Source organism: Rhinichthys klamathensis, unplaced genomic scaffold, assembly GCF_029890125.1.
Source record: "Rhinichthys klamathensis goyatoka isolate OS25496 unplaced genomic scaffold, OSU_Roscu_1.1 h1tg000088l_1, whole genome shotgun sequence".
Classification (NCBI taxonomy): domain Eukaryota; kingdom Metazoa; phylum Chordata; class Actinopteri; order Cypriniformes; family Leuciscidae; genus Rhinichthys; species Rhinichthys klamathensis.
In genome coordinates, this window is record NW_026606628.1 from 484,747 (window position 1) to 498,624 (window position 13,878).

The 13,878-nt window shown below is 37.3% G+C and overlaps 1 protein-coding gene across 4 annotated transcripts; it reads right to left on the reverse strand.

Annotated features, from left to right (window-relative positions):
- Positions 1 to 4,509: 4,509 nt before the first annotated feature.
- On the reverse strand, positions 4,510 to 13,734 carry tmem237a (transmembrane protein 237a). Of its 4 annotated transcripts, none has more exons than XM_056251700.1 (12): positions 13,662 to 13,734; positions 12,176 to 12,212; positions 11,884 to 11,955; positions 11,083 to 11,220; positions 10,892 to 10,985; positions 10,635 to 10,792; positions 7,975 to 8,092; positions 6,959 to 7,150; positions 6,344 to 6,417; positions 5,079 to 5,166; positions 4,822 to 4,943; positions 4,510 to 4,707 (listed from the first exon to the last, which is right to left on the reverse strand). In XM_056251700.1, exons 3-12 carry the CDS (start codon positions 11,948 to 11,950, stop codon positions 4,640 to 4,642), a joined length of 1,119 nt encoding a protein of 372 aa, XP_056107675.1. In that variant the 5' UTR covers positions 11,951 to 11,955; positions 12,176 to 12,212; positions 13,662 to 13,734; the 3' UTR covers positions 4,510 to 4,639. The 4 variants fall into 4 exon arrangements, with proteins under 4 accessions (XP_056107675.1, XP_056107674.1, XP_056107676.1 ...); XM_056251699.1 differs by having other exon boundaries at positions 11,083 to 11,226; XM_056251701.1 differs by lacking the exons at positions 12,176 to 12,212; positions 13,662 to 13,734 and having other exon boundaries at positions 11,083 to 11,263.
- Between the last annotated feature and the right edge of the window lie 144 nt (positions 13,735 to 13,878).

The following is a 13,878-nucleotide window of genomic DNA, read 5'->3' on the forward strand; positions in this document are numbered from 1 at the left end:
CTTCCACATTTAAAGCGATTATAATTATTATGTGAATTATATCAAATTTTTAGGTACCAAAGTCATAAGGGTTTATAACAGATTTGACTCAGTCTGATTCCATGATAAGGTTTAGGAAAATACATTTAAATTACGTTGAAACTCTGAAGCGATTCAGTGATAGGCCTATGTAAAATATATAGAATTATTTTATTCACTTAAGGTGACAATTCATTTCTTTGATTTATGCACAATTGAGATGCACAAATAGTCCAAAAAGAATTCCTTTTGTAAAACTTACTTGGCAATAAATATCTAGCTGATTCTGATTAGGTTTTAAAATAAATATTTCATTCATGGTATGAACAATTTAGCAGAATAAATGGATGAAGTTAGACTTTTAACCAATGCCTGAAATCAGTGAACAGTGAAAGACATCTGCAACTTGGCCAAAAGCTTGGGTATGCTTTAGATTTTTTTTATTAATTTGCAACCATGGTAATATTTATAATAAATATGAAAATCCCTGTTTTGACCTGAAAGATAAAGTGAAATATTTAGAAATATTTTGTCTCTCTGTCACCCCAGGAAATTTCGTTTATGTCTTTCATTTTTTTACAAGTTCGATTTTTTTATTTATTTTACCTTTTACAGGTATAAGGGATTAATTTGCAATTGCGAGTTTTGCAATCTGTACAAATGTTTAAGAAAGTATTAAAGCACAAACAGAGAAGTACCTCCACCGGCCGAGAGGGGCAGTACCTAAAAAACGGAAGCAGATTTACCAACACAACAGTGGCCACTCGTCACACGATTTCAGTATTTGGAGAGGATATCCTATCTAGTCATTGACTACGATCTTTAAAGTAAGTACATTTTTCCTTTTTGTGTAACGCAATATTATGTTCATGTTTTACATTTTTAGTTCATCTTTTTCAAATATGTTCTTGCCTTACTAGTCAAGCTAGTAAGTTAGCCTGTTTACAAAGTTTGCGTCATGTTTCTGACATAGCTAATGTTAGTTAGGCTAACGTTACTTAGTTTCTTCCTGGCGTTAGTTTTTTCTTTTCTTCTTTTAACTATATTTACGTATGTTTATGCAAGTGTGAGTACTACAGTATGTGGTTTAAGATAGTATTGGTCAGTCGAATAATTAACTAACTTACGTAACTAAATCCTGAAGGACAATTCTCCCGCCCACGTGGGAATGGTAACGTTAGCAACATCTTTACGACAAGAAAGACTGATCAGTATAACTTGTGTTGTTTTCTAACTAAACATAATGATGTTTTGTTTGATTCGACAACCATGCTGCTAGTCTAGTTTAACTTACAGTGTTCGTTAACACATGCTGCTTCGCCTTTTTAACTCACTGAATTCAAGCATGTTCGACATGTTGAAATGTATCTAGCTACAGTAGATCGCCAAAGCTTTACATCTAGAAAGAAAGCTTTACTTCTAGAAAGTTTAACTTTTGGTGTTTTCTTACAAAAATAACGATGTATGTGTGTGTGTATATGTATATATGTGTGTATATGTAAATGATTGTGTTTTTCTGAACATGGTTTTCTGTTGATCCACTTGTGAAAATGACTCGTTTTTTGAAGGGGTGAGCATTTTAATGTTATTGATTTTGCCTGGAAATTAATCAAAAAGTATACTTTATGCAAAATGTTCTTCTATTTTAGATGGTTCACATTGTTCAGTTTATCAACGAGGAGGATCTGCCATTTGCAGTGGTTCCGCAAGAGAGCATGTGCCATTGGCCCCCATTTAACCTCGGCAAAAAGACGAAGGCAACAATTTAGCCATCCTCTGCACACCTCCACACAGCACCTGGGAGAAACATCATTTTAAGTTCGTGAAGGGAGCAGGTAAATGGGTCTGACTTGTGTATTTGATTTTCCTGTATTTCATCTGTGTAATTTATTTTCTGTTTATTGTGGATAACTGACTCTTTCATTCATTATTCCCTACTCTAGAATCTTGGAAGTCTCAAGAAAAAAAAACTCTAGAAAGATGCATCGATTCCAGAAAACCAGGAAAATGCTGAACTGGTATGTAAAATCTATTGCTGTGATGCTGGATTTGTGATCCTGCCACTAAACTATACCATTTGTTAGATTTTCAAATTTCTGTTTCCTCTTTCTCACAACCAGGTTTCTCCCCAGTAATCCAGACTCCACTTCACAGAGCCAAGAGTTTGAGTACAAGTAAGTGATGTTATTTGTGAAGTTTTTTTGTCTTGGAAACTATTGCTTCTATTTGAAGTCGGCATGAACCGGAAGTTACAAACGACTTTTCTCCAGTGTTGTGACGTATTTAAAAATGAAACGGTATATTGAACGGAGGGCAGGGTTTTACTCTAGCGCTCCTGTTCTCCATCTCTGCTCATAGCACGGTTTGAGGGGAGTTGCCACGCCCTCGCGCCATAGCACAAGACCGGAAGAGAAGAGAAGTCGTTTCGAGGGGGGAGGGAAGGGTAACGTATTTGATTAAAGATTATAAGGCTACATGAATTTTAAAAGAATAATGAAGTGCACAGATAAATCATTTATAATAAACACTACAATATTACATATAAAAATACGAATTGTAAAATCTTACTTCAAGAGCAGGTGAAGCAAGTTCAACAAACAATGTTGAAGACGTTTGCTTGCACTGAGCAATTAGGTACAACTTGCAAACAGCACCTGTGGTTGTCGGTTTAATTCCCACTGGGGCTACCTGTACATGTAGTAGACCTAGATATAAAGTAAAATTTAACATTGTATACTGCATATATTACAGTCTGAATCCTTAGCCTTTCACATTTTTTATTTATTTATGAGAAGCTTCAGAGAAATGTAATTTGTAACACTTTTTTGGATTTTCAGCTTGGTGTAGGGGATAAAGCATGTTTTAGAGACATGTTCCTGAAGACCATTGTTCAAAGTAAGTTGGATATTTTTTTTAGATTTAAGTAGATGTGTATGTCCTATTGTCCTCATGCAATTCAAATTAAATGACAGATCTGTATTTTCTATATTAGCCATCCGGAAGGACCCGGCAACCCAGGATGCACTGATGAGGCGGTCCAGGTTAACGTTACGCGTTACCTGAAAGGAGCATCTGACCGTGAAGGCAGAAAAAGGCGCCGCACAGCTGAGAGGGACCCACAGCCGAACACTTAAAACTAGACTGACTACTGACACCCCAGAATCACTGACAACTGGAATCCTTTCTTTATCTTGCAGTCAGTAGAATCAAGACCCCTAAAGAAGTCAGAAGTGTCAGACTACACTCACTCACTGTGGAAATTACTTTCTTTTTTTCTTTTTCAAATAAAGCTTGTAAATCCTTGTGCCACAGCATTGCCACAGCATTGCCGTTATAATGGCCTATTCTACTCCAGAGCTTTACTATAAATTACTACCACTTATCATATTGTTAGAAATGGTTTGTAAATGTAGTTATACTTTTATTTATTTGGTATCTTGCACATTATTTGGTATCAAATATCCTCTTTACTTGTCATAATGTTTACTGGTAATTTTTTACCCTAGAGCTGTCCTTTTTATATGAACACTTATTGTAAGTGTTGTAATTTGCTTGTAAGGCTGTTTAACCAAAATTGAATTGGAAACCTGCATGTTAGTATATTGATTTATTTATTTTTCTGTTATGTTTCAGTGATCTGAAACATCTTGTTTAAATGACAGTTACTGTACTTTGAAATGTAGAATAAAAATGCCAATTGTAAATTTGTCTGGTTTGAGCAATCATTATTCTTGATAAACTGCATGCTATAAATAAATAAATAAAATATATATATATAGCCAGAATAAGCGGCGGCAGAGCGCTCGAAAATAGCGTTTGCCTCCGGCGGGCCGCGGAAGGACGGCCTTCAATATAAAGGCGGCGGAACGGCGGTTGGCCCGCGGGCCGGCCGCTTAACGAAGGCGGTAAGAAGGCGGCTGCCGCTTTTAAAAAGCGGCTGCCGCCGGCGGTGCGCCGTCCAACGTGTTTGCGATGTCGCCATTCTGACGCTTCTACTGCCGCCGGAGAACCGACGGTGGTCCGCCGACTCATTGCTATCTGGGTCTATGTCATCGCTGTGAAAACCTTCTTTTGAATCCTTTATTTTGCACTTTTCTCTCACATTCCTTTGGAAACTGCGCCCCCTGTGTTGTTGTAACGTCACAGTTGTCATCAGGAATTCCCTGGACTTCTTCCATCACTAGGTAAAAATAACTGTATATTAAAATGCTCGTTTGTGATGTGGTGAGTAAATGTCAAGTGGTGACATCAGGGTCCTTTTATCTGCTTCTATTCAAATCGACTTACAAATTGTATGATATACCTATATGCAGTGCAATACTTCCAGTAAATTATAATTGTTGTACAAGTATATTAAACATACAGTTCATATGCATACTTTTTGCAGACATGGAATATTTGTGTGGGGAAAAAAGCTAAAAGGTGATTAAAATAGTGATCAGTTACATCTAAAATATAAACTTATAAGACCCAAAACAAATTGAAACCAGAAACTTAAGTAAAAAATTTATTTATATGTTTACACAGTTATTATCTATATAACAAGCTTAACAAAGTAATGCCAAAACAATGGTCAATGTTGATTTCTGATTGTTGATAAAGCAAGTCATGTGTCAGTGTGTCAGGCTGCCAGCTCAGTTTTGTCATCGTGACGTGGATACTCCTCGACCTCCATTGCCATTAAAAACTCTGAGAGTAAAGACAGATATTAGGACATATGTTAGGATGTGGACTATAGGGGAATGAGATCATTGACAATAGACACATGAAGAGGATACACACACACTCAAATAGGTTTATTACCTTCAGTGTAGTCCATGTCTGGCCGTGTAGCAACAAACACCCAGGCCAGTCCAACCAGAAGAGCTATGACCAGGTTTACCACGATCCAGGGCTGTAGAATCTGATGCTCTGAACCTGGGGGCCTAAACAACAATCACTGAATGCGATTTAGTGAAGTATGATAAATTAATTCCACTTAAAGAATGATGTGGTGATTGTTTCAATATTTTTTAAGGACATTATGTTGGATTACATTATGTTAAGTCTGACAAACTCACCAAAGTGTTTCATTGGCTGTGGGGTAGAGATGTATACGATCACTGGTCATCTGCTGGCTCAAAGACAAAATGAGAGCAGCAAAGTACACTGGGACCAAAAAAAAAGAAAGAAAAAAAAGACAGGAGGTTACCTTATTAATAGTATAGCCCATTCTGTTTTAGTTTGAGTTGTTTAAATACATCAATTTAAACTAATTAAAAATGAGAAATGTTTCTTTGGCAACTAAATTCAATTTATTTTATTTTATACCATGGTCTGTCTGAATACTTGATTCTGATTGGCTGGAAGGTGTGCACTGTGCAATAAAACCGTTTAATGCACAGGTAGTTCCAAGTCAGTTGAATCACCGTTCTATACTAATACGTGGTTTTCATTGATGCACACACACACATACGTCACTCGCACATGGAGAGCGGAGATCGCGCTGCGCACACACAGAAACATTCAGGAGCACAGAAACTTGTTATCAACGCTGCCCTGTGATGTTTATTAACAAAATAGCTTCGCTACTGAATAGCTGCATCATATTTTTCAGCAACGAAGAGGTAACATCACTGTTTTTGAAATAGTTAAACTCGCAGCTTCATTGTTAATAGAGAGACACTGCTCAGATGCAGGTTATCCACTCTCTCCCTCTCTCTCTCTTTATTGACTTTATTGGCATGCTTTAAAGCTTTATTGGCATGACTTGTACAGTCATGCAGTCATGTTCTCGACTTGTACAGTATTGCCAAAGCATTGGCCATTACATAAGCAATGAACAAATTATCAATAAATCAATCATTAAACAAATACATGAATGCATTTTTATAAACAAGAAATAACAAGAAAAATAATGAATACAATTAAAATAATAATAAAAAAAAGCTTTGTACATCTGTACTCTCTCTCTCTCTCTTAAATGCTATAATTCATTCATTTTATGTAATCTTACACCCTACTTTATCTCTGTCTGATTTAAAGCTGGCAGAATGCTAAATCGTAACTGACGAAAACATAAACATGCAAACAGCTTTAAGTTGTCAATATTGGCAAATGACCATGGTATAAGCGGGATGATCCATGGCTAGCTGTGGATTAACAATTTGAATGCCACCACGTCGTGCATTAAAACTGTTTAATACACAGCTAGCCGTGGATTATCCCTTATTTATTTCAGTTAATGTATGGTTACATTTTATAATAAGGTCTCGTTTGTTAGAATTAACTAATTTTTGAACTATCATGAACTAACAATGAGCCAACTTTATTGATGTTCACTCACAGAAGGAAGCAAGAGCCGCTGGATCAAGAGTAAGAAATCCTCGTAGAGCCATAGAGGCTTTGGCCAGATTCACCCTGATGTGAAGATGGTACAGACAACTTACTTTCACTACTCAAATGCCATGAGCTACATTTAAACACTCAAAAAAACTATACAACAGATAGTTTTGTAATATTCTCTTAGCAGTTGTCTTGGACTGTATGTCAAGAATTCGATCTTAGAGCAGGTTTTCTCAAACTGGAATGTGAGTTGATGAAAAGCAAATAAATAATTAAAATATTTTTTAAACAAAACAATTAAAATAAAACACTTACTAAAAATGTTTTATATGTTATTTGTTTACTGCACGTCATGTGACCATTAACCAACATCAGAGAACCATGAACATCAAAATGTATTGTTAATGTGTTGTAATATTACTATGGGTGTACTTCAAATAAATATTTTAGATTTTAGACTTGGCTGACAAAAAAATGTTAGGGAATCACTGGTGGAAGGTTGGAATAAATAAATCTGCTCAATGAAATAAAGTGTTAAATTGCTTGGAGTTTGATTATGTATTGTACGTACTGTTGTCAGTTACATTCACACTTCTCTTACTACAGGTCCACACACCTGTCGAAGGCAGACACGGTGCTGATGGCCAGCAGGAGGTAGAGCAGAGACTGTGCTGGGTAAGCCAGACTGTGGTACTGCTGGAGCAGGTTGGGTAGTGTGGTCATCTGCTCTCCAGCTAACACATACACAACAATGATGTTCCACACCGCATATCCAGACAGAAATCCATGAGAGAAGAGTCCAATGATCCTACAAGAACCACAGAAAAAACAGTTGAGCTCCGATTCGGAATGAACTGAACGTTTGCACATTACATGTCATTAAAGACGCCCTATTATGCCTTTTTACAAAGTCTTGATTTTGTTTTCCAGAATAGGTTTTCCTACAAGAATAGGTTTTCAACACATTATTCTTCACATATTTTACAATGTTGCAGCACCTCTTTTCCCAGTCTGTCAGTAACGCTTTGTTTAGTTCCGGTCACTATGAAGCCCCTCCTTCTGAAAAGCAGTGTGTTTCAGAATTGGTTAGCTGGACAAGTGTGTTGTGATTGGTCAACCTCTTCGAGTGTGTTTCAGAAATGTCACGACCCTTACAATAACCGCGAGTTTCAACACACTACTAACACAACTTTTTGTGTATGCCTTGGGCAGAGGAATTTTTAAAATGAGGAATACTCTGACGTGTCCGTTCCAGGTAGAAAACTCAAGACTACAATGGAGGCATTTCAGGGAGTTCAGAAACAGTGTGCACTGATATAGAGAATAACTCCCTTTGGAGGGAGTCGGGGACTTTGTGTTTTGTAACTTTTTTTCATCCTCAAACAGCACCATTACACACTAAAGAATGTTGAAAATGTAAAAAAGCACCTGAAGCTGAAACATTAAGCTCCACAAAATGAAGAGGCAGGGTCATGATGAGTACTGGACAAACTACCGTAACTTTATTTCAAACTGAAACTAAAAAGTTAAATGATAAAATAAAAGGCTGTTTGGAAACTGAAACACATTTGGTTGAATTAGCATTGACAAGAGCTATAAGACCATTTGAGACCATCTCCCAACCAAACTCACCTGAAGCCGCTGTGGACCCTCATGGCAACATCTCGTGTATTCCACGTGGGTCTGACCTCCATGTACTCCTCCAGATGTTCACCTGATAAGTCCAAACGATCAGTCGCCTGGAAGCGGCCTAGGTTGGATGTCATATTTTATTGGCTACATTTATATATAATTTATACATACCGGTAATACTTTTATATATATTTTTATTGTATTTATCTGCAATAATAAAGAATATGAGTTTTTTTCTAGAAAGTAAGCTCACTCATTGTCTATTAATAGTACACTCATTGTACTATTGTTGGCAAACTATATCATTGTTAGCATATATTAATGTATAATGATAGTATACAGGTCCTTCTCAAAAAATTAGCATATTGTGATAGTTCATTATTTTCCATAATGTAATGATAAAAATTAAACTTTCATATATTTTAGATTCATTGCACACCAACTGAAATATTTCAGGTCTTTTATTGTTTTAATACTGATGATTTTGGCATACAGCTCATGAAAACCCAAAATTCCTGTCTCAAAAAATTAGCATATCATTATAAGGGTCTCTAAACAAGCTATTAACCTAATCATCTGAATCAACTAATTAACTCTAAACACCTGCAAAAGATTCCTGAGGCTTTTAAAAACTCCCAGCCTGTTTCATTACTCAAAACCGCAATCATGGGTAAGACTGCCGACCTGACTGCTGTCCAGAAGGCCATCATTGACACCCTCAAGCAAGAGGGTAAGACAGAAAGAAATTTCTGAACAAATAGGCTGTTGCCAGAGTGCTGTATCAAGGCACCTCAGTGGGAAGTCTGTGGGAAGGAAAAAGTGTGGCAAAAAACGCTGCACAACGAGAAGAGGTGACCGGACCCTGAGGAAGATTGTGGAGAAGGACCGATTCCAGACCTTGGGGGACCTGCGGAAGCAGTGGACTGAGTCTGGAGTAGAAACATCCAGAGCCACCGTGCACAGGCGTGTGCAGGAAATGGGCTACAGGTGCCGCATTCCCCAGGTCAAGCCACTTTTGAACCAGAAACAGCGGCAGAAGCGCCTGACCTGGGCTACAGAGAAGCAGCACTGGACTGTTGCTCAGTTTTGCATGTCATTCGGAAATCAAGGTGCCAGAGTCTGGAGGAAGACTGGGGAGAAGGAAATGCCAAAATGCCTGAAGTCCAGTGTCAAGTACCCACAGTCAGTGATGGTCTGGGGTGCCATGTCAGCTGCTGGTGCACTGTGTTTTATCAAGGGCAGGGTCAATGCAGCTAGCTATCAGGAGATTTTGGAGCACTTCATGCTTCCATCTGCTGAAAAGCTTTATGGAGATGAAGATTTCATTTTTGAAAAATGAAGATTTCATTTTTCAGCACGACCAGTAAACCTAAATGGTTTACTGACCATGGTATTACTGTGCTCAATTGGCCTGCCAACTCTCCTGACCTGAACCCCATAGAGAATCTGTGGGATATTGTGAAGAGAAAGTTGAGAGACGCAAGACCCAACACTCTGGATGAGCTTAAGGCCGCTATCGAAGCATCCTGGGCCTCCATAACACCTCAGCAGTGCCACAGGCTGATTGCCTCCATGCCACGCCGCATTGAAGCAGTCATTTCTGCAAAAGGATTCCCGACCAAGTATTGACTATTGAGTGCATAACTGAACATAATTATTTGAAGGTTGACTTTTTTTTTTTTGTATTAAAAACACTTCTTTTATTGGTCGGATGAAATATGCTAATTTTTTTAGACAGGAATTTTGGGTTTTCATGAGCTGTATGCCAAAATCATCAGTATTAAAACAATAAAAGACCTGAAATATTTCAGTTGGTGTGCAATGAATCTAAAATATATGAAAGTTTAATTTTTATCATTACATTATGGAAAATAATGAACTTTATCACAATATGCTAATTTTTGAGAAGGACCTGTATACACAAAAAAAGGGCCAAGCCCAAACGTCTTAACCACAAATTACTGGTCAAGAAATTAGCTAAATTTAAGCAAATGAACTACTTAAAATGCCATTGCTTTCTCAGAAAAACATCAAAGACAGAATTAAGTTTTTGGCAGAATATGGGAAGTTGTGTGTGTGAAGTGATGAATCACAATGAAACACGAGTTCCATGGTCATGCTCCAGAGCGGTGTCTTCACAAATCTGCTGAGGAATATTACAATAAATGCATCTGTGAAGCATGGATGAAGATGATATTGTGTGGGAGCCTTTTTAGCAGCTGGGATTGATGAGCTACTTTACTGTGACAAGTCATTTAATGCTTTGGAGTACAGGAGAATATTGCAGAATGGCTTGCTTCCCACAAATAAAAAAAGTTGTTAGAGGAATGATCAAATGGGATTTTTTAACAAGACAATGCCCCTGCCCACACTGCAAAGACAACCAAGAAGTTGCTTGAGAACAAGACCATTAGCATTGAGTGGAACAGCATTGAACTCTTCTTCCTGTAAAAAGCTGTCTGCAAGTTGGGGAAAGCTATTCCAAGTTACTTTATCTACAGTATTTGTGCAATTCTTGCTACTTTCCTGACCAGTGATTTGTCATTAAAATGGTAAAGATCACTAAAAGACCACTAAATATTTTGCCATTTTTGGCTTGGCCAATCTTTTTTGCCCTGGAGTGTACTTCAGATATTTCCCCCATCTCAAAAGAAACTCACGGTTCTTTTCGACAAACACTTTTCCCATTGGATGACTGTGACCCAGAGGGGCTGAGAATAGAGAGCGCTGAGATATGGGTGCGTGCACATCAGGGATGATGTCATCTTCCTCCACACCTAGCTCGTTATGAGGCTGGTTTTCCATCGTCTTAGCCTTCCTTCAAAAAGAAGGGAACATTACTCCCACTAGAAAGCCATACAATCACAATTGCTTTTAGTTCTATTCACTTTCTTTTCTATAAGTATTTGCCTCTCACTTTTTTCTCTTGCTTTTTTTGGTGACTTCCTCGCCGTCTGTATGGGGCTCTGGAACATCTCCATTTGGATGGTCTTGCTGCTCACCCTCATGATCTTTTAAAACAATGAAAACAAGAACAATCCATCTAAAAAAGAAAATAACATCCATCCCTTAAATAAAAAGTGAATATCATTCAAATGAATTAATTACCCAAAGTATGTTGTGCCTTCTTTTTCTTCTTCTTCCTCAGTGGTGGATTGTCTTGAGGCTCAGGGGTCAGAGGCTCTCTGCTTTCAGACTGTCTGCGACTCTCCAACCCCTCCATTTCTATCGCTGCCTCAGGCCCTGCTGTTGCTTATTGGGCATTATACAAATATAAAGGAGACAAATGCTGTAAGGAAACAAAATGACTAATTACAAAATTGGTCTCACTTTATATTAAGTGTCTTTAACCATTATTATATTTACATAAAAATAAAATAATAATTGTTAGGTACAACGTACTTACTTATTGAGTTCATGTTGTATTGCAAAACACTTGTGCTGCTATTGAGGTGGTGGATACTGGTAAGGTTAGGGTCTGGTTTGGTGGTATTGGTAGGTTTAGGGGTGGGTTAAGGAGTAATGGAAGGGTCAACAGTGTACTGTAAATTATAGACGTAATTACATAAATGAATTACAGCAGTAATGGCATGCAGGTTTTAAAAAATATATATATAAGTACAATGTAAAAACATACCCAATAAGTGCATTGTATTCAGTACACAGTGGTTAAAGACACTTAATATTAGATGGGACCACAAAATGTACTAACAACACTAAGCCTATGTTTTGCACAGGTATTTGAACTATTCCACTGCCTGCCTGCAGAGGTCGATGTTACACATAAATGGACTTTCATAAGAGTGTTTTTGCCCAGCAGTGTAAATAAAAATGTACAGTATTTGATACGACATTACTCATGATAAGAAATGCCATCTTGTTAAGATCGAATAAGTAGTTTATAATTACCTTCTGGTTCCTCGACTTCATTGAACTCCTTCTTGATTTTCTTTTTCTTGGCTTTGACACTTGGCATTTTGTCTATGTAAAGGGCAGAAATAGGACAGTCTGCTTAGTCTACAACAATTACACTAGTCCTATATAGTAATTAGATCAGAAATCTATAGGACTCAACTCAAGTACAATAGAATCTGTTGACGAGTACAGGCTTTGAAGATTTACAAGGGCTAAGCCAAATAATTAAATGATTTTATTAAAACTTCCTGTTCGCATCTTCAGATGTTCAACAAGGATAACTGACCTCTGGTGTCTTGACGTGACAGACCCGTAAATCAGGACTGAATGGAAACAAAATGAAGAATATGAGACTCATTTCACTTCTTCCAATTGAAGTCAATATGTGTGAGCATACAGTGAGCATGTTCCTTTAAATTAGCCTCATGCTGGATATAGCTCTTCACTGAGAGAAGATTATGTGGACAATTAGGTAAACAACACTGAACTGCTTCTTTCTGCCTGACTTAAGCTCTCACTTTTAACCAGTTAGCAAGTCAATGACACTAAAGCTCGCTGATAGCACACGTACATCTCGGAGACATTTATTTGATGTGCGTGTTTTCATCTGCAATGTATTTTTTTCAGAGTGTTTGCTCATCTGCAATATGTCTCTAAGACATTTCCTGTCAGATGTTTAAATAGACATTCAGAAAAAATCTTCAAGATGTTTATGATTTAGAATGTATGTAAAACTGACTTTTTAAAGATGTTTAGACTTTATATGTTTGTACCCAGATACTTTTCACATGAACTGCTCTTTAACAGATATAAAATATATATAACATCAAATAACAAGAAAAATAACATCAATATCTCAAATAATAATAAAAAAAAACTATAGGCATCTCTCTCTCTCTCTCTCTCTCTCTCTCTATATATATATATATATATATATATATATATATATATATATATATATATAAATGCCTCATTCATTCATTCTCTCTCACTCTCTCTCTACACACACACACACACACATTGTGTTTTCATGTTTTGTGGGGACGTTCCATAGACATTATGATTTTTATACGGTACAAACTGTTCCAACCCCTTACACTAACCCTACCCTAAACCTACCCATCCCATAAAACTTTCTGCAATTTTACATTGTCAAAAAACATCACTTAGTATGATGCAACGCTGTTTTCCTCATGGAGACTGTCTGACTGTGTGAAAAATGTCACCACAAGGACAAGGATTTCAGATATTGTCATTTATAGGGCCATTTTGTCCCCATAATGTAGGGTTTACCAGGCCACACACACACTAGGCTACGTTACAGTTAAATCTTGTCTTGAGCAATGTCTAATTATACCACATTATAAGCAGGTCACATGGTCACACGGTGTAAACACATCAGTATGTAAACACATCAGTCATCAGCCACATATTAAATACACAAGAGCCCAGTTAACAAATGACCAAGATTTGTTAAAGAATAGGAAGTGTTAAATGGGACTATAGTTGAAGTCCATTATGAGTAAAAGTAAACAGACCATTCAAATAATTCTGACAGATTTATATTTACTATTAAAACCTTCTACTAGTATAAGTTTACAAATAAATCGAGAGACGAATTTTACACACATTAGTTTAGTATAAGCCTCAGCACAAGACACGTTATCCAGTACTCTTTGTCTTTATCATGTTCACATATCAATCAAAGCTCACGCTGCTTGTCATAATGACTAATGGTAGGATCTGCTATAATCGTCGGTGGCATAACTTACTGTTTGTTTTCTTCCCATTCTTCTCTGGCTGCAGTCGTGGTGTAGGAGCTGTTGGTGTGAGAGGAGGAGAAGAGTCTTGGATGTGTCGTCAGGCTGTCTAATCCTGGGCTTAATCCTCACAGATGCGTATCGGCCAAGAAGGGAATTAGTGTGGCATAGATCGGTGAATGAGTGAGGACACCCTGAGACAGACAACCACAAACACACACACTGTGAC